We start from the raw sequence: 21,694 nt of genomic DNA on the forward strand, positions 1-21,694 counted from the left end.
ACCTATGCTGCAGCAACATGACCTGTTCAATCACAAGAAAATGACCTTAAATATTACATTATGAAGATGAGAAAGATCCCTAAGAGCATATGAACAAATCACATACAGAAACTGAGGAACAGACAAAGAGCCAAGTATATCAGGCATTCAAGATCTGTAAATAAATAGAGAAGCAATAATGAAAACAAGTGGGAGGAAACCTGGAAATTGAAACTCTGGGTAAGTGAACAGAAAGGAGAGAATCACACTTCACCAGACAGCACAAGAGATGGAAGAAAGAATTTCAGATGTTCAAGGCACATTAGAGGCAATGGATGCTTTAGTCAAAATACTGCTAAACATAAATAATTCCTACAACAAAAATATCCAGGAAATCATGGACTGTATGAAAAGACCCAACATAAGTATAGTACAATCATAGGAAGGATAAAAATTCAGCCCCAAAATGCAGAGAATATTTATAAATGAAATTATAGAAGAAAATTTTCCCGACATAAATAAGCATATGCCTACAAAGGTACACGATTACAGAACGTCATATAGATTGGGCCAGTAGAAAAAAAGAATCACCTCAACACATAATAAACGCTAAGCTTACAGAACAAAGAAAGAATATTAAAAGCAGCAAGAGAAAAAATCCAACTAACAAGTAAAGGCGGACTCATTGAATCACCTGACCTCTCAAAAGAGATACTAAAATTCAGAGGTCCCTGGACTGATGACTCGTAGACGAGAACAAACCACGGACATCATCAAAGAATGCTATACCCAGCAAAGATGTCAACAACCATAGATGGACAGAGCAAGATATTTGAGTTTTTTAAAAGTCAAATTTAAGAGTATCTAACCAAAACTCAAGCCCTATATAACATACTAGAAGTAAAACTCCATCTCCAGGAAGTGAATTACCCCCATAAAAATACAGGCAATAGATAATCTCACACCAGGAAAACTAAGAAGGGAAACAGACACACACTACAGCCTTCACCAAAAATATAACAGAAATTAACAATCATGGTCATTGAAATCGTTCAGCATCAATGGCTCACAACCATCTCTAATGAGATATGCCACCATCTTCCGGACTGCAGGCATACTGTACACCGAATACTGTATACATAAAAAACAAATCTAAAAAAATATGTATTTAAAAAAAGGATGTAAGTTCTTAGCACACTGCTTTAGCTGCCATGTCTAGCATTTGTTGTCATGCAAATTTCATGGTGATCCTGTATCTCTATGGAACCAAGGGCCAAATCAAACTCGTTTGTAAGTCGACATAGACATTATATCACAATAACAAAAAAGGAACTAATACAAATCCATAGATTGCTATGCCTGAATTAGTTATTTAATGTAATTAAAAAGAAATATTAAATCAAAAAGGGTTACAATAACATTTATATTCATACTGCAAGTGTTGTTGATCTACAGGAAAGTGTACCATGACTGTCAAAGAAGGCTATACCCACAGCCGTGAAAGGAAGTTACCCTGGGTATCTACAGCAGCAAGGAGAAAGGTGTCCTGACTGTTGGGAAGTCAGGCTATGTCTGAAGTTGTGGAGGGAAGTAGGCTGGGTATCTACATCTCTGAAGAGAAAGATAGTCTAACTGTCAGAAGTCAAGCAATACCTCCAGCTGTAAAGGGAAGATATTAAGGGTATCTACAGCTGTGAGGATAAAGGAATCCCGAATATTGGGACGTCAGGCTATAACTGAAGCTATGGAGGGAAAGTATCCAAAATAAGTTATGCTGGCTGGGAAAAGTCAGGCTGTACATAAAACTGTAAAGGGGAGGTATCCTGAATACTAAAAGCTGTGAGGAGAAAGGAATATTGACTGTCAGAAAGTCAGGCCACACCTGAAGTTGTGTTCTGATTGGGGACTTTCCCCTGCATAATGTGGGAATCTTGCTCCTTTCTGAGAGAGGGCCATTAGGGCTGGGCTCCACTCCATTCTGCTAAGAGAACTTCCCAGCAGAGATTCCATTGTTGTACTACTCCACTCCCCTCAGGGAGTTTCCCAGAAAGCTTGTCCATCACTTTTCTAATCTGCTCCCCCAGCAAGCATCCCAGCAGAGCTGTCCAGGACTTCCCTTCTAGGCTCCACTAGGGAGTTTCCCAGCAGGGATGTTCATTTGTACTCAGTTCTGTGCCCAAATGTTATTTCTCTGCTTCTCTCAACTAAGAAATGGAGTAGTTTGCTCTGGATCCAGGGTAAAGTTGCCATCTGCTGTGCTCCCCTAACGGAGTTTCCCAGCAGGGGTATCCTTGGCTTCTCTGCACAGCTCCACAGGGGGGTTCCCATCAGAGATGTCCCTTGTTTCTTTGCTCGGCTCTATAAGGCAGATACCATGCAAGGATTCTGTTCTGGTCAGGAAAAAGTTCTTTACCCAAAACTGGCTCAAGGGATTTATTTTGGAGGTATGAATGAAGGAGAGTGGTTGCCTCTGGTAGATGAGAAAATGTCAGAAACCAACAGTATACGCTCTGGGCTTCTACAGGGACTCTTCAGAGCAGAGTTTTTCCAGGGAAAAAACAAGTTCAGAGATAGGCTGGATTTCATACTGTGATTGATAGGTTTTGTGTTCAGGGCCTGGTTGGTTTCTCTGCACAGGGTTTGCATGTTTTCAAGCTCAGGGGTACAGTGTGCTTTCTTGGCTTTGATTTTAGGGCCAATATGTGTATCTTTCATTGGTTCTAGCTTCAAGATCAGGGCGTGTTTCTTTCGTTGGACCTTTTATCCTACACAGAGTTTCATAAATTAATAAATTGACTTTTTTCCATGAGTTTTCAGAGGCAAACTATAAAAAATATATAAATATATAAAAAATGACATCATGAAACTTGAACAATTACTGACACTGTCCACTATTTCCAAAGAATTAATGCACTTTTGTGTAAGAGTGTAAGTGTGCTGGGTAAAGAGCTTACCAAATACTTTACAATAATATGCTCATGATATTTTATAGGTACTCAAAGACTATTGTAATAAGCAAAGGCTTGAACAGATTGATTATACACAAAAAGGTTTAATGCTTTATAAAGTGAAACACATTGTTACACTCACTATATTTTTAGGGTTTCCCTGAGGTACAACTTTTTTTCTGATGATTTTGAAGATTACTTATCAATGCAATGGCTCTCCAGTATGTGCTCTTTCATGCACTTGAAGACCACTGTGGGAGGAAAGGCCTTACCACATTGATTATAGTCATAGGGTTTCAGTACAGTATGTTCTTGTAAACATTTAAAGTTAACTGTGCCGTGCAAAGGCTTCACCACTGGACTGTATTACTATGATATCTCTTCAGTATATCTTCTATGTGTATGAAGATTACTGTGTTGTACAAAGGCTTTATCACACTGATTACATTGATAGGGTTTCTCTGCAGTATGTGTTCTTCTATGCATTTGAAGAGCACTGTAATAAGCAAAGGCTTTACCACAATGATTACATACATAGGGCTTCTCTCCAGTATGTGTTCTTTTATGTATTTGAAGATTACCTTGTTGTGTAAAGGCTTTACCACATTGATTGCATTCATAGGGTTTCTCTCCAGTATGTGTTCTTTTATGTATTTGAAGATACTTGCTATATGTAAAGGCTTTACCACATTGATTGCATTCATAGGGTTTCTCTCCAGTATGTATTCTTTTATGTATTTGAAGATACTTGCAACATGTAAAGGCTTTAGCACACTGATTACATGGATAGGGTTTTTCTCCAGTATATTTACTTTTATGCATTTGAAGAGCATTTTGATGAGCAAAGTTTTTACCACACTGATAACATTCATAGAGTTTCCCTCCAGTATGTGTTATTTTATGCATTTGAAGAGCATTGTAATAAGCATAGGACTTATCACATTGATTACATTCATATGGTTTCTCTCCAGTATGTGTTCTTTTATGAATTTGAAGAGCAGTGTGATAAGCATAGGACTTACCACACTGATTGCATTGATAGGGTTTCTCTCCAGTATGTGTTCTTTTATGATTTTGAAGATGACATTTTCGTGCAAAAGCTTTACCACATTGATTACAGTCATATGGTTTCTCTCCAGTATGTGTTCTTTTATGCATTTGAAGAGCATTGTGATAAGCAAAGGCTTTACCACATTGATTACATTCATAGGGTTTCTCTCCAGTATGTGTTCTTTTATGTATTTGAAGAACATTGGGATTAACATAGGATTTACCACATTGATTACATTCATAAGGTTTCTCTCCAGTATGTGCTCTTTTATGCTTTTGAAAATGATATTTTTGTATAAAAGCTTTGCCACACTGATTGCATTGATAGGGTTTCTCTCCAGTATGTGTTCTTTTATGATTTTGAAGATGCCAATTTCGTGTAAAAGCTTTACCACATTGTTTACAGTCATATGGTTTCTCTCCAGTATGTGTTCTTTCATGGTTCTGAAGATGACATTTTTGTGTAAAAGCTTTGCCACAGTGACTGCATTTATAGGGTTTCTCTCCAGTATGTGTTCTTTTATGTACTTGAAGAGCACTGTGATAAACAAAGAATTTTCCACATTGATTACATTGATAGGGTTTCTCCCCTGGATGCGTTCTTTTATGTATTTGAAGAGCATTGTCATGAGCAGAGGATTTCCCACATTGATTAAATCCACAGGTTTTCTCTCCAATATGTGTGCTTTCGTGTTTCTGAAGATGACATTTTTGTGTAAAAGCTTTGCCACAGTGACTGCATTTATAGGGTTTCTCTCCAGTATGTGTTCTTTTATGTATTTGAAGAGCACTGTGATAAGCAAAGAATTTTCCACATTGATTACATTGATAGGGTTTCTCCCCAGGATGCGTTCTTTTATGTATTTGAAGAGCATTGTCATGAGCAAAGGATTTCCCACATTGATTAAATTCACAGGTTTTCTCTCCGGTAAATGTTCTTTCATGTTTCTGAAGATGACATTTTTGTGTAAAAGCTTTGCCACACTGATTGCATTTATAGGGTTTCTCTCCAGTATGTGTTCTTATATGTATTTGGAGCGCACTGTGATAAGCAAAGGCTTTACCACATTGATTACATTGATAGGGTTTCTCCCTAAGATGTGCTCTTTTATATATTTGAAGAGCATTGTCATGAGCGAAGGATTTCCTACATTGATTAAATCCACAGGTTTTCTCTTCAGTATGTGTGCTTTCATGCCTTTGAAGATGTTTGTTAAAAGCAAAGGCTTTAACACATTGATTATCTTCATAGGCTTTCTCTCCAATAAGTGTGCTTTCAGTCCGCTGCAGATGTTTGTCATATGCAAAAGCTTTAAAATACTGACTATACACAGAATGTTTCTCTTCGGTATGATTTATTTCAGGCCTGCAAGAATATTTGAGACATGTAAGAGCTTTACCATTTTCAATAAACCATTGATCTTTGTATCTCTATAAATAAATTTTACAATTTATTTGTAAAGTGGAATCAGATCTTAAGGTTTTATCGCTGGGTTTACACTCATGTTGTTACCCTTAATTTTGGGTTATTTTGTATCTTTCAAAATGTCTATGATGGAAAGATACTTTATTAAAGAGTTCCCATTTATAGAATCTTTTCTATATGAGATTTTTTTTTTACATATTTGTAGGAAAATGGCAAAATTCAGATACAGATATGTGTTATAGAAGGTAGAGCTTCTCTTAACAACTGCTCCTTGACTCTTGATTGTAAATGCCCATCTCAGTAAAATTAGCACAGCCACAGTCAAGATTATGAGTAACACTATCTTTACTATGGACTGTTTGCTTATTAGAAGGTTTGGAAGGATGTACTTATCACTTCTTTAACATGTATACCTTTTGTAATATGGCTGGTGTAAAATTAATGGTAAGCAGTTCTATAGAATAGCTCTGGTTGAGTTGTGATTCAAGTGGTGATATCTGTTAAGGCATTGTTTTGGGTCTTCTTTCTTAAAAGAATGCCTTGAATATGCAATTCACCTACTTGAAATTGAGGTTTATGGTTATGTGAGATTTTAATAAACATCAATCAACATGAAGCTGAGTTTATTTACACTATGGGTTAGTGTAAAAACTCCAGGACACATTACAATTTCTTCTGAGGCATATTTTTATCAGATTGCACATGATAATTACCTTTTATGTCTTCTAGAACTTTGGAAATGTTCTTCAATATTATGGTCTTCCCAACTGTATCCTACAATAGAGTAGAAAATGTATGATATATTATGGAAATTTGTTTTTTTTAAAGATTTATTTATTTATTATGTATACAACATTCTGCCTCCATGTATGCCCACACGCCAGAGGAGGGCGCCAGATCTTAGTACAGATGGTTGTGAGCCACCATGTGGTTGCTGGGAATTGAACTCAGGACCTCTGGAAGAGCAGCCAGTGCTCTTAACCTCTGAGCCATCTCTCCAGTCCTATTATGGAAATTTGTGCAAAATTTAAATTACTATCTTTACTGTACCTCAGAACCATGTCTAATTTATGCACCTCATTCTTCTTTCTCAATCAAATTACAAAAGAACTTCAAAAATTAAGGAACAGCTGTCCCCTTATGTAAAAACATGACGGAAAATTCAGGTTTACCTATGATACTGAGGCTGTGGTAGATGTCCAGCATCACATCTTTGTAGAGATTCCTCTGGGAAGGATCCAGCAATGTCCACTCTTCCCAAGTGAAGTCAACATGCACATCATCATAGGTCACTGCATTCTGAAATGACCCATACATGTGTACAACAGAAAGCATGTTAATGGCAACACTGAAAATGTACACCTCTTTGACAGTATAGTCATATAATTCTGGTACTCCCTAAACTTAAGTCAATTAAATAGACATTATAATGTAATTACCAAGTCACTTTGGAAGAGACCTGAATAAAAGGTATCATTTCTGTACCTTGTGAATGGGTATCACCTTGCAAGAGAAATGCCTATTTAACAAGTAATTGTAAGCAGACAAGTAAGCAGATCAACTGTACAGAATACATAGGAGAGAAATTATATAAACAATTGTTAACTACAAAAAATAAAAATAAAATAGGCAGGCTGTGTATATTGCTCATGCCTTTAAATGCTACAATCAGAAGTCAGAGGCAAGTAAATCTGCCTTAGAGCTGAATGCCAGTCTAGTCTATGCAGTCACTACTAAGAAAGCCAGAAGTACATATTAAAACCTTGTCTCCCATGCAAAAATCAGTCAAAAAGCAAACAAAAAGTAGAAAGACTCAGAAGGTCTTACTGATGTAACTACAATGAGTTCTATATTCATCTTCCAAAAACCTGCACTGCCCTACTTTTAACTGTAACATCGTAAGATTTTACTAAAAGTCATGCATGTTTAAACACTTAGAAACGGGCAGATGAAAACCTTGTGAAACAGAGACTCCTAGGACAGAGAGGAAGAAACAGGCTCCACCGGGAGCAGAAGCCAAGAGCAAACCAGTCCCGGGACATAGCGGATCAGGATTGACCAGATCCAGAGTCAACAATTTCCACTGGAACAGGTACAGGAAAGTAACCGCTGAGTGAGTGAGCCAGAGCCAGAGACTGCTGAGGGTCGGGGCATGAATCTGGGACCTTCAAGGGAGTAGACTCAATGTACCTTATCAGATCACCATGGTTTAAAACTAGAAGTCAACAGCAATACTAATTCCAGAAAACCCACAAACACATAGAAATTAAACAATGCTCACCTGAATCATTAACAGGTCAAGGAAGAAATAAAGGGAGAAATTAAAGACTTCCTAAAATTCAATGAAAATGACCACACAACATATTCAAATTTATGGGACACAATGAAAGCAGTGTTAAGAGGCAATTTCATAGCACTAAATGCCTACATAAAGAAGCTGGAAAAATCCCACACTAGTGAATTAACAGAACAGTTGAAAACAAAAAGAAGCAAACTCACCTAAGAGAACTACCTGGCAGGAAATAATCAAATTGAGAGCTGAAATCAACAAAATAGAAACAAAGAAAACAATACAAAGAATCAATGAGACAAACAGTTGGTTCTTTGTGAAAAATCAACAACATAGAGAAATCTTTATCCAAACTAACCAAAAGGCAGAGAGAGATTATCTAAATTAAGAAAATCAGAAATGAAAAGAGGGCCATAACAACAGACAGGAGGAAATCATCAGGTCATAGTTTGAAAACCTGTATTCCTCAAAATTGGAAAACTTGAAGGAAATGTACAACTTTCTGGTTAAATATCACTTACCAAAATTAAATCAAGACCAAATAAGCAAATTAAACAGACCTATTACTGCTGAAGAAATAGTCATCAAAATTCTCGCAACCAAAAAGGCCCAGGAGCAGATGGTTTCAGCTCAGAATTCTACAAGACTTTCAAAGAAGAACTAATACCAATGCTCCTCAAATTATTCCACACAATAGAAACAGAGGGAACATTGCCAAACTCTTTTTTTTTAATTTATTTATTTACTTATGCATACAATATTCTGTTTGTGTATATGCCTGCAGGCCAGAAGAGGGCACCAGACCTCATTACAGATGGTTGTGAGCCACCATGTGGTTGCTGGGAATTGAACTTAGGACCTTTGGAAGAGCAGCCAGTGCTCTTAACCACTGAGCCATCTCTCCAGCCCGCCAAACTCTTTTTATGAGGCTACATTTACGCTGATAACCAAACCACAGAAAGACATTACTGAGAAAGAGAATTACAGACCAATCTCACTCATGAACATTGATGCAAAAATACTAAATGAAATACTAGCAAATCAAATCCAAGAACACATCAGAACCATCATCCACCATGACCAAATTGGCTTCATCCCACAGATGCAGGGATGGTTCAACATAGGAAAATCTGTCAACATAATCCACCATATAAACAAGCTGAAAAATAAAAAACACATGATCATCTTATTAGATGCCGAAAAAGCATTTGACAAAATACAACATCCCTTCATCATAAAGGTCTTGGAGAGACCAGGGATACAAGGAACATACCTAAAGGCAATATACAGCAAGTCAACAGCCAACATCAAACTAAATGGAGAGAAACTCCCAGCAATTCCACTGAAATCAGGAACAAGACAAGGTTGTCCACAAAACCCTGTATTTCTTTTTATTTTCTTCTCTCTTTTTTTTTTTTTTTGGCTGGAGAGACAGCCGTGGGTGCTGGGAACCGAACTCTTTATATTTATGGTTGTGAGCCTAGCCTTTAACGGCTGAGCCATCTCTCCAGCCCTGTATTTCTTTTTAAAATATTCATTTTCATAAAAAAATTAAAACAAAAGCAACAGGCAGGATGAAGGTGATGCACATGCAATGCAGTAGATCAGGAGGCTCAGGCAGGATTTCTGTCATGAATGCATGACATCCTGTGAAACCAAATGGTATCTTCTGCCAAATTTGAAATTCAAGGTAGAAGTGAAGCTCAGTTTAACAGCCAATGCTTGACATGGTCAAACATGTACCTTCCAGGAACATGACACAATGTGAAAACAAAAAAAGCCAGGAATATTGGCCCACTTTTAATTCCAGCATTTGGAATACCAAGTCAATGTGATTGGTGGGTCTCAGGGCATTCTGGGGCTAGCTAGTTGTACCTTTCCAGACAGGTAAGGCCACAAAGAAAACCCTAGTTTTCACAAACAAACATACAATTAAAAAGCAGAAGGGTAGCAAACAGACTTATCACTGACTAGCAGTTGTTTCTACTGAATGGTATGTGATGTAGAGATAGAGTCTTTAATGGTGGAGGCATGGCAGCATGAGGAAGCTGGCTGAGTAGTATCAACTACAACACAGTAGACACAAAGAACAGGAAATGAATTGATGCTATAGAGACCCATATTCCACCCCGAACGAGGAAGACCATCCAGAAAGTCTCTTCTTAATAAAAGTTTCACAAGCAATTGAAAGAAAGTCCCCAAAAGACATGTATGTGTCCAAATACATCATCATTTGGGAGACTTTATATTCAATCAACTACATACAACCCAGGTTACTCTAGACTAATGGTCATCCATGATGAAAATTCATTTAGTCACTTCAACGATTCTCATAATCTGCAACAACCCTTACACCGCTCCAATGTCCAAAGTCTCTCCAGACACACAGACAATCTCTTGACAATAACACTTTGTATATTCAGGAAACAAGTTACATCTTTCCTACATACAACAGCACAGCACACCATTCATACTCTGAGAGAAATGGAGCTACAATAAGGGAGGACAGGCCCAAGGCAAGACCAAATGAAGCACAGTAGGAAAAACATCAAATCTGCTCCCTCTGACTAAAATTCACGGGGCTTCAGTTTCAAAGGGCTTGGATGGCCCTATCCCTGCAACTTCTCTCTGAATGATTCTCCTCCCTATATGCAGTTATCTCTCCATGAAAGAGGTTGAGGGCTGTAGATACTATAAAAATGTAAGGTGAAGCTGGATGCCCATATGACAGAGGAATTTTGTGTGCCTCTCCAGGCAGATGTCTCTGTTGTTAGGTGATTGTAATTCCTCCCAGGACTCGTTATATAGAGATGGCCTTTGTACATCAGCATAACATCTCTCTGAAAGAAGTTGGTCTCGGGAGATTTCCATACTTCTAGCTCCACACTGACAGTGGAGCATAAGGCTGCATAACAAGTCTGATCAAAGAGCACAGGTTCTATGCGAATCCGAATATTTCTAAGATCTGTTTTAGTAAGTTTTTACAAAACCTGTATCTTAGTACTAATATTATCCAATTTTTTTAGTGATAAAACAGAAATAATAAAACTGATCAGTTTATAATTGACAATATATAAATCCAATCTAAATTAGTTATCCTCTCATTTTATTGTTATTTTTAAATCATCTAGCATATTATCATAAAGAGACCTAACTTCCTCCATTGTAATAGTGTTCCTATTTTTGAATATGGAAAAAGTCTCTTTCTCTCAACTAATACCTCTCTTTAAGAATTCCCAGTTTTCTTACAAAATCTGCCACCATTGACAGTGGAGCACACAGCTGTGCAGCATCTCGGATGGAAGAACACAGGTGCACAGCTTGGCCGAGGAGAGCTGCGGCTGCTCCCATGCAGCCATGAGCTAAGAGTGGCAACCTGAGAAGAGGGAGTCTAGGGGAAACCCTCAACTCACAGGGCAGAGGGAGCAGCTTTCGGAAAAAATACATGGGGTTGTGTGGGAGAAGCCGATTAACTCCCCGAAGGCAGACCCAGCCAGTCTTAAGTGTGGTTAAGTCTTGTGCTGTTTGAATTCCAGGTGCCAATGGAATTTCAGCCCTATGGAGTTTGTTGCACAGAAGTTGTAACAAAAATTTTTTCCCAATCTCACTTGGAGGCTTAGGCAAAAAGAGAGAAGAACCTATCTGGCTGGACAGTGACCCTGGAAAGAGCACCATATGCAGCTCCATCCTGTGCCCCTGGCTGCAAACCCACAATCAACATTTTCATGAATCATGCCTTAAAGTTGTGTGCCAATGTAGCACAAGTTCTAACAGGTGTTCAGAATAAAAGCCTGGGAATGAGATGTAGGGATAAATGCTAAACAATCAGAGAGACAAAGGAGCCAGTCACAGCCAAAGCTTACCGAGAACTGCTCGGCCATATCATACGCTCTCTGTTTATACAGACCTCTGTGATTAACTTGAAGGTAGCTTGGCTCTTTGAATTTCAGGCAAGCTTTATTTTGTTAGAATACAAGGTTTTCACTACAGTACTTTACTTAACTGCTAATATTCACATATAAGTGAGTACATACCATTTTTGTCTATGTGTGTTTTAGTTGTCTCACTTAGGATAATAAAGAACTCTATCAATAGCCCTAGAGAGGAATATAAAATGGGAGGAGACAGCTCTCAGACAGATTCTGAGATTCCTAGAGGCGGGATCGCCATTTCAGACTGGGGTTGAGGTAAAGCCAGTGGCTTACTCTTTTGCTTTTCTGAACTTTAGGTTGAACCCTAATATCTATCTCTGAGATTCTATTAATTGTGCTACAAGCCTGGAATGGAAAAGGTAGATATCTGAGCATGAGACAGTGAGAAGGGAAGAAGAAATCCAGGAAACAGTCTTTGCCCATGGAATCTCCTTTTAGTGACCAGTTTGAATTTATATGACTAAACTCCCAAAATGGAAGACTATAACCTGATAGAATCAGCTAAATAATCCAGTTTCCCCCCCCCTAGAATCCTTTGGTTAATAGATTTAATCACAGCAACAGAGAAGCAAGTTAAAAAAAGAAAGAGAGAGAGGGAGAGAGAGAGACACCAAAAGTGAATTTGTTGCTAGGTAGAGCCCACAAATGTTGCCTTTTGGAAAAACGTAGCAGATAGCAAGAATTTAGGTGGCAAAACCATAGAAAGTTGCATGCAGAACTTATTGATTGTTCTTTCAGGATCAGGAGGGTGGGGAAACCTCCTGATTGTTCTTTCAGGATCAGGAGGGTGATCCAGGAGAGTAATGGCAGAAAGTGGAGACAGAAATCATAGGATTTCAGTCACAACTAAATAGACTCCATAAGAGTTTGAGCTCTAGGTCCTTTGTGTGATATTTTGGTCCAAAATCTTTCTTATTCTGCCTATCCCCTAGAAATTAAAAGAGCATACTTAAAAAATAATGGGCTAATTTCTTAAATGCAATAGTGAACCTGTTGGAAGGTATTACTGATGACTCATTCAGATCTACAGCAAAAACAAAACAAACCCCTAAAATGTCAATGTTTCAATTGTAGCAAACAAGGTCACCCCAAAAGGGGTTATAAACAAGGCATTCCTAAACTGAAATCAACTATTATTAAGGCCTGTTAGAACTCATGCCACAAGGTACAATCACGTTGATAACAGTATAACCCATAGAATCAGAGAGGCTAAGAAACAAAAAGGATTATAGGGGAGATGTATGGCTTCCCTAGCAAGAGGAAATAGATCGTGTGGATGCATTAGGAGCAGGTGCGCATGGGAACCTGAGGGGTCAGGTGAGTAAGAAAGGGACAGAGGTGGAGAGCACAGGGGAGATGACTGGAAAGTAGAGCTTTTAGTGGAGGACATGGAAACAGCGCAGTGCACAGTCTGGGACTATGAGGGTGACCCAGTGAGAACTCCTAGTAATCAAGACTATGGAGGCTGAACCAGCCATCTTCTGTAACCGCATAAGGCTCCTAGTGATGCGATTGGGATACCAAGCCATCGACAAAACTTTTGACTCACACTTGTCTTCCCTGCAAGTTATGTTGGGGCAATGGTGGTTTCTTGGGAGTGTCTGTCCCTAGTGCCTGACTTCTCGTTCACCCTATAATGGATCCCTCTTTCAAGGTATCTCTCTCCTTGTTCTCCCTCTCTGTCCTTCACTCAAACTTCCCAATCTTGCATGCTCCCCTTTCTTCCTCCCTCCCCCACTGTGCCAATTTACAAAGGAGATCTCATCTACTTCCCTTCCTGGTAGGATCTATGAATGTTTTTCTTAGGGTTCTCCTTGCTTCCTGTCCTCATGTTGAAGACTGTAGGCTGGCTATCTTTTGCTTTGTGACTAATATCCACGTATGAGTGAATACGTACCATGTTTGTCTTTCAAAATGCAGACTTTTCATTTCTTTCTAAACCGATGTGTTTTTCATTGTAGACCTGAATGACTGACTCATAAGTAATAACCATCCAACAGAAGTAATATTTTATCTAAAAATCAGCCCATTACTTTTGAATACTGCCTTACTCACTTTCTCAGAATGTAGAGAGAAACAGAAAGATTTATGCCAATGTATCGCACAATTGGCCCCTAGCTACATTTTGTTCAAGCTTTCTTCTCCATTGCCATCATTAAATTCTCTAACCAAAAGCAACACAGATAATGAACAGGTTTATGTGGTTGATACCCCTAGCTCACAATCTTCCTTGTGAGAGATTAGGATAGAAACTCAAGCTAATAACTGAAGGCAACACATGAGGAAACATGGTTTCCTGGCTTTCTCTCTTGCTTAGTCACCGTCTCATGCTCAGCCATCCCTCTAATCCAGCCCAGGACCACTTGCTTAGAGATACTGACAACTCAGTGGAAGAGCCTTCCCGCACCAATCAGAATGAACACAATCTCTCTCAGACACTGTAACCAGATGTTCTGATTGGGCACAATCTCAATTGATGTTCTCTTGACAGCTGAGGCTAATTAGGACAAAGAGACAACAGTATATGAGGTTTTAAAGATTCAAAATCCATGTGTTAATAATTATGGTTCCTTAAACAAGAACTGTACGATTCCAATCACAGTCAAACCCTAACTAATCACTGCCACCCCTCACCCTGTACACTCCGTTCTCTCCTTTACCAATCATAGAAAATTGGTTGGGCAAGGAGGTTGTTCCACCAAAACTGGAGATTTGCTTGAAGCCTTCTCATACTTTAACTTTCTAGAAAATAATTTTGACCACTAAAAGGATCTCATGCTCTTGTGATAAAGAAAAGCATGTCTGTTAGGATCACTTAGACACTATGTTGTGTTCTATGATAGACGATTGCCTGTAGCCTGCATCGGAGTAAGGAGATGAAAACTTTTGAAAACAGGGTTGGTGAGATGGCTCAGTGGCTAGGAGCACTGACTGCTCTTCCAGAGGACCTGGGTTCAATTCCCAGCAACCACATGGCAGCTCTCAGCTGTCTGTAACCCGTTCCAGAGAATCTAACATCGTTATATCAATGTGCATGAAATAAGGTTAAATAAAGTTTAAAAAAAAAAAGAAAACTTTTGAAAACAAAATTTAAGATAACAGATTTTTAAAAAAATTAGTATGTACTTAAAGCACCTCATTTTACTCTCATTGCTCTATAAGTTACAAGCGCTTTTGAAAACAAGTTTACTACTACTTTCTGTGTATGTTTGTGTAATGAGATAGACCATCTTCTACAGATACACTGGTGACCTGCAAAAAGAGATGATGTCAGATCAATGGGATCTTGAATAGCAGATAGTATGAGCTTCCCAATGTGATTGTTGGTATCTGAAGTCAGGTCATCCCCAAGGAGAATATGTGCTGAGTCACCTTCAAAGACACGTAACAGCCGGGCGGTGGTGGCGCACGCCTTTAATCCCAGCACTCGGGAGGCAGAGGCAGGCGGATCTCTGTGAGTTCGAGACCAGCCTGGTCTACAGAGCTAGTTCCAGGATAGGCTCCAAAACCACAGAGAAACCCTGTCTCGAAAAACCAAAAAAAAAAAAAAAAGAAAGATATGTAACAGTTTTTATTCAATTAACCAAAAGCCTTTCACAGATTAAAAACAACAACAAGAACATCAAAAATAAATAAAAAAAGAAGCAAATGATAATTGAGAGCATGATCCATCAATATAAGTTTGCACCTTCATGAGAAGACAATCCAACGACAACGCCCAATAATTTATAACAGGAAAGCTAATTACAAAACACTCAGAATGCTCAATGGGATTATGAAACACCAGTACACAGACCAACACAATATGAGTTCTATACTTACAACAAAGCTACACCTATCAAGAATATTTTTTTAAAAAAGAATGTTTTTAATATTTATGAAAGAATAAAGCAGATGGAGAGAAAGAGCCAAGAACAAAGGAAGGGAAATATAGTCAATTTTTAATCCAGAGACCAAAGGAAACTCAGCCAGGAAAAGTGGGGTCTTGACCAGTGTTACCCGCCCCCTATGAGTCCACGTGTATAGAAATTAAATAAACACAGAGTTCACAACTTCTACAAATTAACTCAAGGTGACCCTTACACTGTTTCTGACCTCCAGTCGTTGGTATTTGTTCCAAAGACAGACGCCCTGTGCTCTAAAGCTCTCTGCAAATGGAGATGATCCCCTGCTGTGGCTCTGCAGCCCCTTCCGGCTTGTTGTGGTTTCAGGTAAACCCGGCCCTCTGATGCCCAATCCCACAACAACACAGAAGAATAATTTAAAATCTGCCTCCTGCCAGATGGATTATGACACAAGATGTGGAATCTGCTCCACTGACCTGCACAACACCATGGATGCCTGAGAGATCTCTGCAGAACAGAAACCCTTTCGTCCACTGGAACTGAGTTTCACTGAATCACCAGCATGCTGGCTGGTGGTAGCAGAAAGACAAAAGCATTCTAATCATGTACGGCTGAAGATTGATCCACATCATCTCTTTCTACCAGTTCCTAAACTACTTGTATCATGTATAGGACAAACCTGAAAGTGGAATTCAATATTCAGAATTTCTAGAAAGCAGGCCTTTACCTTTTGCAATTCATTTTCCCGCCGCACATCACAAGCAATGTCTGTCTGTGCACACTGGACAGCGACATCACAAGCATCAGAGCCTCCCCCTCCCAGGAAATCCCACACAGGGAGGCTCAGAGGGCAGGTTCACTGCCAAGGTCTCTTCAAGGACCAACACACCCACAAGCTGACTCAGGTTCCATCCAAGCCCCAGCAGAAACAACAGAACAGCAGACCTGTGCTGAGCACCCCACACTCACCGCACCCCACACTCTCACGGCATGACGTGTGGTCTTCTTACAGCTCCCAACAGTCAAAGCACAGGAGAACCTCAGAAAAAACCTGCAAGCTAATGTTCCTAATGCTAAGCCTTGCCAGAGTATCTCATTAGCTGGGCCGCACAACTGGGTCTCGTAATAAGCTCTCCCCTACTGGATGAGATCAAATGGCTCAGACAGCACAGGTCTTCCCAGCTCTGCCGTCCCAACCCAGCAGGCAGGGCCCTAGTCTGGAAAGTTTGTATTTTAGTGTGTTATGTCTAGATCATGGAGACCTCCCAAAACCAACTAGGAGACCCAATTTTGCACATAAAAGCAAAGAAGGGAGAAGACGAGCAAGGAAGTCAGAACCGCAAGGGGTTGGTCCACCCACTGAGGCAGTGTGCCTGTTCTAATGGGAGCTCACCAAATACAGCTGGACCGGGACTGAACGAGCATGTGATCAAACCACACTCTCTGAAAGTGGCTGACAGTGGGGGCTGACTGAGAAGCCATTGATAAAGGCACTGGGACTTGTTTCTACTGCACGTACTGGCTTTTTGGGACCCTAGTCTATTTGGATGTACAGCTTCCTGAGCCTGGATGTAGTGGGGAGGGCCTTAGACTTCCCACAGGGCAGGGTTCCCTGCCCTCTCTTAAGGAGGGAGGGAGAGGGAGGAGGGAGAGTGGGGAAGCGGGAGGGGAATGGGAGGAGGGGAGGAAGTGGAAATTTTGGAATGGAAAAACAACAACAAAAATATACAAAGCAAAGAGCCTTTATTCTACACAAGTTTGCAAATTCAGCATCTCCCTGTGTCCAAGTTATTGGGGTGATCAGAGAGCTGTGAGCTCAGTTGCAGTTGGATTTTTGTAGGGGTAGCCCCAGCCAATCACCTTGTTTGTAGGGCGGGGTCGCCTGAGGATATTTTTTACTAATAAATATTGCTGGTGTGCTTTCCCTCGCTCCTTCTGCTTTCCTGTTCTCTGCTGGAACCACGGGTTCTGTGAGTCTTTCCCTAGTTAAAGCTGAATATATTCTTATAATTTCTGTCTGCCTTCATTTACACCGATACAGATTTTTATAGTAGCAAAGGTGGGGTGTCAAGGGATTTCTAAGGTTCAGGACCCCTGATTGGCTGACATTTGTCTAGGGGTATCCTGGTGAAAAAGAGGTGGGTGTGTGCTGGCAGATGATCTTATGGACAATGGTTGGAATATTAGGAATTTCCTTTGGATGGTCTGTTCCTGGGTGGTGCCTGGGTAGTATCAGTTTGTGGTCTTTCTTGGAACCAGGTAATGCCTTCCAGTCAACTACTGAGACTCAGGCAGGCCTCTTTTGAGCTTTTCCTGACTGGGTTCAACAAGTAGATATTCTTCTACACTCCCAGAGTATTTACCTTTCCTTGTTTAGGGCACAGGGTCCTTTGTGTGCACATATATTACACACTCAGTGTCCAGTGCAGCCAACCCTTTGCTTTTTAGCTGAGAAGTCCTGCAGCAAAATAAAGGTCCCATTCAAACAGTGACTGTTGTCAAAGCAAAAGAGAAGCCATGGATTAGAAAACACTGAGGGGTCTTTGTACGGCTTGGAGGCAAGAAAGAAACTCTGGATGTGATGCAACTTGATCACAAATAATTATTTCAAAAGTTTAGGACCATATGCTCCAGAGACTAGCAAATTGTTTGAGAGCACACCAAGGATTACTCACACCCTTCTTCCCAGCCTGTGCATCTTAAACCTGGAAAATAACACTCCTATCAGACAGGGCAACAACTTTTTACCAGGATCCTCTATTTTAGTTGAATTCGTATAACTGCAGTAATTTGGTTACATGACAAGGGAGTCCTTTACTCAGATTCTTGAGTGTCCTGGTCTGTGTATCCCCCAAAATGGACACTCAGGACATTATGGAACATCCACCTTGCTAATATCAACTAAAGCCAAAGCAGGAAAGCTCTCCCCTCCTTCCTGTCATTCCCTTTCTGTGCTGTGCCTGCACCAGCTTCAAATTAGACGAGTGAACTCAGTTCCTGCACAGGTCCTTCTTCATTTGTAACTCCCAGGAAAAGTCAGAGACATGGGAGGACACTCATTCCCTGGTCTCCTACCCTACTCACTCAGCAGCCAAGGCCCAGCCAGGAAGGAGTTGCAGAAATGTATACCCAGCCCTGGGCAACAGAGGTAGGATTGAGTGTTTAAAGTAATTCTCAACTTCACAGCTCCAGGAAAGCCTGGGCTACAGGAGATACTGTTCTCAACACAAAGAAATAAACCAATAGCACTTAAGAAAAAAGGAATGAAATTTTTAATGATCAAGAAAATTTGGTGTTTGGCAAGGGTGGTGTTCTTGAATCCCAGCATTCAGGAGGCAGAGGCAAACAGATCTGTGTGTTCTAGGCCAGCCTGGTCTACAGAGCTAGATCTAGGTCAGCTAGAGCTGTGACACATAGAAACCCTGACTCAAAAAACCAAAAGCCAAGGGGGAAAAAAAGTTGGAGAATGGAAACAAACAGAGATAAAAGCAACAACGCACTTAACAATAAATGGTTAATCCACTTATTTAAAGGATAAAATAGTGTATTTTAACCCGACACACAGAGTTACAAACACTCAGTGGCCTGTTTCTCATGTGTGAAGCAGGACTGAGCACATCTGCACAGGAGAGCTCCCTAATTGCAAATTCAGTATTCACCGCACAAGGTAACTTTCCCAAACTGAACAACACCAATGTGGCCAGTCTTTATTCACATGACGTGAACTGACACATGCTGGGAAATTACAGAGTAACTCCTCCTGCCGCACTCAGGGCCTTTTTCATAGTGGAGACTCCAGCAGCTGACCGCCTGCCCTGTTTCCTTGTGGTGTACATAATAAACTATTCTATTCTGTCTGAAGGCAGAAGCCATGCTCCACATGCAAACCCTTTTCCTGTAATTACAACGGATAGTTGACTACGTGACACAATGGATAATATTAAATCTCTGAGGTGGTGCATGCATTTAAGTTAGGAATTTTAGATGTGTAATTCAGAGGACAATTAGATCATTGCCCTGGATTGCAGCGGTCTGAAATCAAGGTGACCTGAGACGGTGGAACAGTGCTTGTCACAGACACACATGTGTAAAAGGCTGGAAATGTAGTTGCCTTAGAATTACTATGTCTTCTCAGGGAGAAATCACTCCACACAATTAGGAGATTAATAAAGAAAAATCTCTGTGATGAGAGCCTGCATGTATCTCTGTCTAATGCTCAGAGGAGCAGCATAGACAGAGTCTGCATTCCACATCTGCTGTCATCCCTAATTTCTCTTAGGGTCATGCGCCAGGTTACACTCTGAACAATTTAAATAGGGACAGGAGACTGCAGGTCCAGTCACCTAGGCAGATGGGAGGTTTACACAGAAAGACATTATCAGAAATATTTCTGAAGGTCCCCAGTGACCTGATACAGCACATCATTCTTCAGTGACAGGGTCCTGAGGGGAAAGTGCCAGGGAATGAGAAAAACAGGAAAAGGAGAAGGTGGGAAGGATAAAAGCAGGGCTGGGAAGGAAGGTTTGGCACAAGCTATGTCTCATGCCAAGTGAGCTCCTTAAGAAGAATAACATCTAGTGTACAACAGCTAGGGCGGAAATGGACGGCGATCGGGAACTGCTATCAAGTCAGCAGAAAGCAGAAAATGAGACAAACTCAGGAGGAGGATAGTCAAACATTGGTGAATGAGGGAAACATGGAGGATCTCAAGAACATTACTGACTAAACCTACAGTGGCCTTGGGGCTGACAACCACAGCTCCACTTACTGACCTTGGCTCTTAGGATTAAAGGAACCCTCCACAGAGGCGCTGGCCCCAGACCAGGACCAGCTCTAAATTCGTAGTTTTAGAAAAGAAACTCTGTTTTTTCTCAATATATACAGGCCTTAGGCAAAGTTCCCAAGGCCTAGAACGCAGGCTGGTATTCCTTGTAGGAAGAATGCTTCTCCTCCCTGCCTGAGGTCATAAACGAAAGTCTCGTTCAACCAGACCAGTCCTCACACAGCAGCGTTTTGCTTTTCAAATAGTTGTCACCTGGTGTCATACTGCCCGTCTCTCAGAACTATGCTTTTCTCAAAGAGAGAACTGGAACTTTAAGGCACACCAGGCCATCAGTTAGGTTGAGACCCTGTAACACCTCCTTAAGCAGCTTGTTAGATGCCTGTTCTTTGATATAGGGATGGGCAGATTTTCAGCCACAGGTGTCTCCTTTGTAAGAGTTTGGAGCCAAATGCCTGAACAATCCAGGTGGAAAAAATAAATACCCTAGGTTTCTGATCTCTCCCAGGTCTGGTTAGCATACACTTATCTTTGGGGTGTTTTAGAGGCAGCCCTCACTCAGCTAAATTCTACTTTTTCTTACTTACTGGCTCCTAAACATTGGTAACTCCTTTATATAACCAACTCAACTCTTCTACATCACAACTAAGAAGTGGAGTGCTCCCCAACACAAGAGACACCTTTTACAACCTCCACAAAATTAATCACAAATGGACGTTAATGTAAAGGTTAAATGCAAAGGGCCGTCCTTCTAGAAGATACTGGAGAAACCTCTCCCAGTTTGGCAATCTGCCTTCCACAGATGCATCAAAATCACGGTGTTGTGGACGACAAATAAGTTCCTATATGCAATTCCCTGCTCCCAAAGCTCTGAAGAGATGTAGCTCACCGAGCAAAGTTATTAAAAGGCCCGTGTCTTGGTCCTGGGAGTTGCACGGACCATGTGGGAACTCACAGGGCCGGCACTCGGGATGCCGATTTCCACACAGCCCTGGGAAGGACCAGACTAACTTGCTCCTGAACCTCCCCATCTGTTCGTCCCCGTTTGGGGACAGCAATCCCATGCTCACCATGTCGGGGGTTTCCTGCTCGCCCATGGTCCTCTCACAGCTCCGGGCATCAGCGCGTGCACCAGGGCACGCAAAAACACTGGCGCCGGCTCCTTTGCAATCCAAGCAGCAACGCGGCTTCCGGAAAACCTCGCACCAGTTCTGACCGTTAGGACTGGAAGCCCTGATTGGCTAGTGAGGCCTGAGAGTGTACAGTTCTGACTGGCAGTTAGGTCTGGAGGCTCTGATTGGCTAGCGAGACCTGAGTGACAAGAGCAACTCTCTCTTACAAACACACGCAACGGTCTTTGACCCCGCCTTCCACCCCAGACCCAGCCCTTTTCCAGATTCATAGAGATGTATATTTCAGTGGCACTTGTCCCTGGCTACAATCG

General features: G+C 40.8%; 1 protein-coding gene across 1 annotated transcript; it reads right to left on the reverse strand.

Annotated features, from left to right (window-relative positions):
- Window positions 1–1,861: 1,861 nt before the first annotated feature.
- LOC142852614 (uncharacterized) lies at window positions 1,862–21,457 on the reverse strand. Its single transcript, XM_075977623.1, has 4 exons — window positions 21,321–21,457; window positions 6,576–6,702; window positions 6,117–6,177; window positions 1,862–5,343 (listed from the first exon to the last, which is right to left on the reverse strand). Exons 1-4 carry the CDS (start codon window positions 21,345–21,347, stop codon window positions 3,297–3,299), a joined length of 2,262 nt encoding a protein of 753 aa, XP_075833738.1. The 5' UTR covers window positions 21,348–21,457; the 3' UTR covers window positions 1,862–3,296.
- Between the last annotated feature and the right edge of the window lie 237 nt (window positions 21,458–21,694).

The sequence above is a fragment of the Microtus pennsylvanicus genome, chromosome 6, assembly GCF_037038515.1.
Source record: "Microtus pennsylvanicus isolate mMicPen1 chromosome 6, mMicPen1.hap1, whole genome shotgun sequence".
Classification (NCBI taxonomy): Eukaryota; Metazoa; Chordata; class Mammalia; order Rodentia; family Cricetidae; genus Microtus; species Microtus pennsylvanicus.

What these genes read in the sequence shown, in the direction of transcription:
- LOC142852614 (XM_075977623.1), bottom strand. Translation starts at nt 21,347, where the DNA reads ATGGGCGAGCAGGAAACCCCCGACATG. An exon ending in AGCAGGAAACCCCCGACATG is followed by an intron (nt 6,703 to 21,320) that starts GTGAGCATGGGA and finishes GGGTCATTTCAG; the next exon opens with AATGCAGTGACCTATGATGA. An exon ending in CCACAGCCTCAGTATCATAG is followed by an intron (nt 6,178 to 6,575) that starts GTAAACCTGAAT and finishes ACTCTATTGTAG; the next exon opens with GATACAGTTGGGAAGACCAT.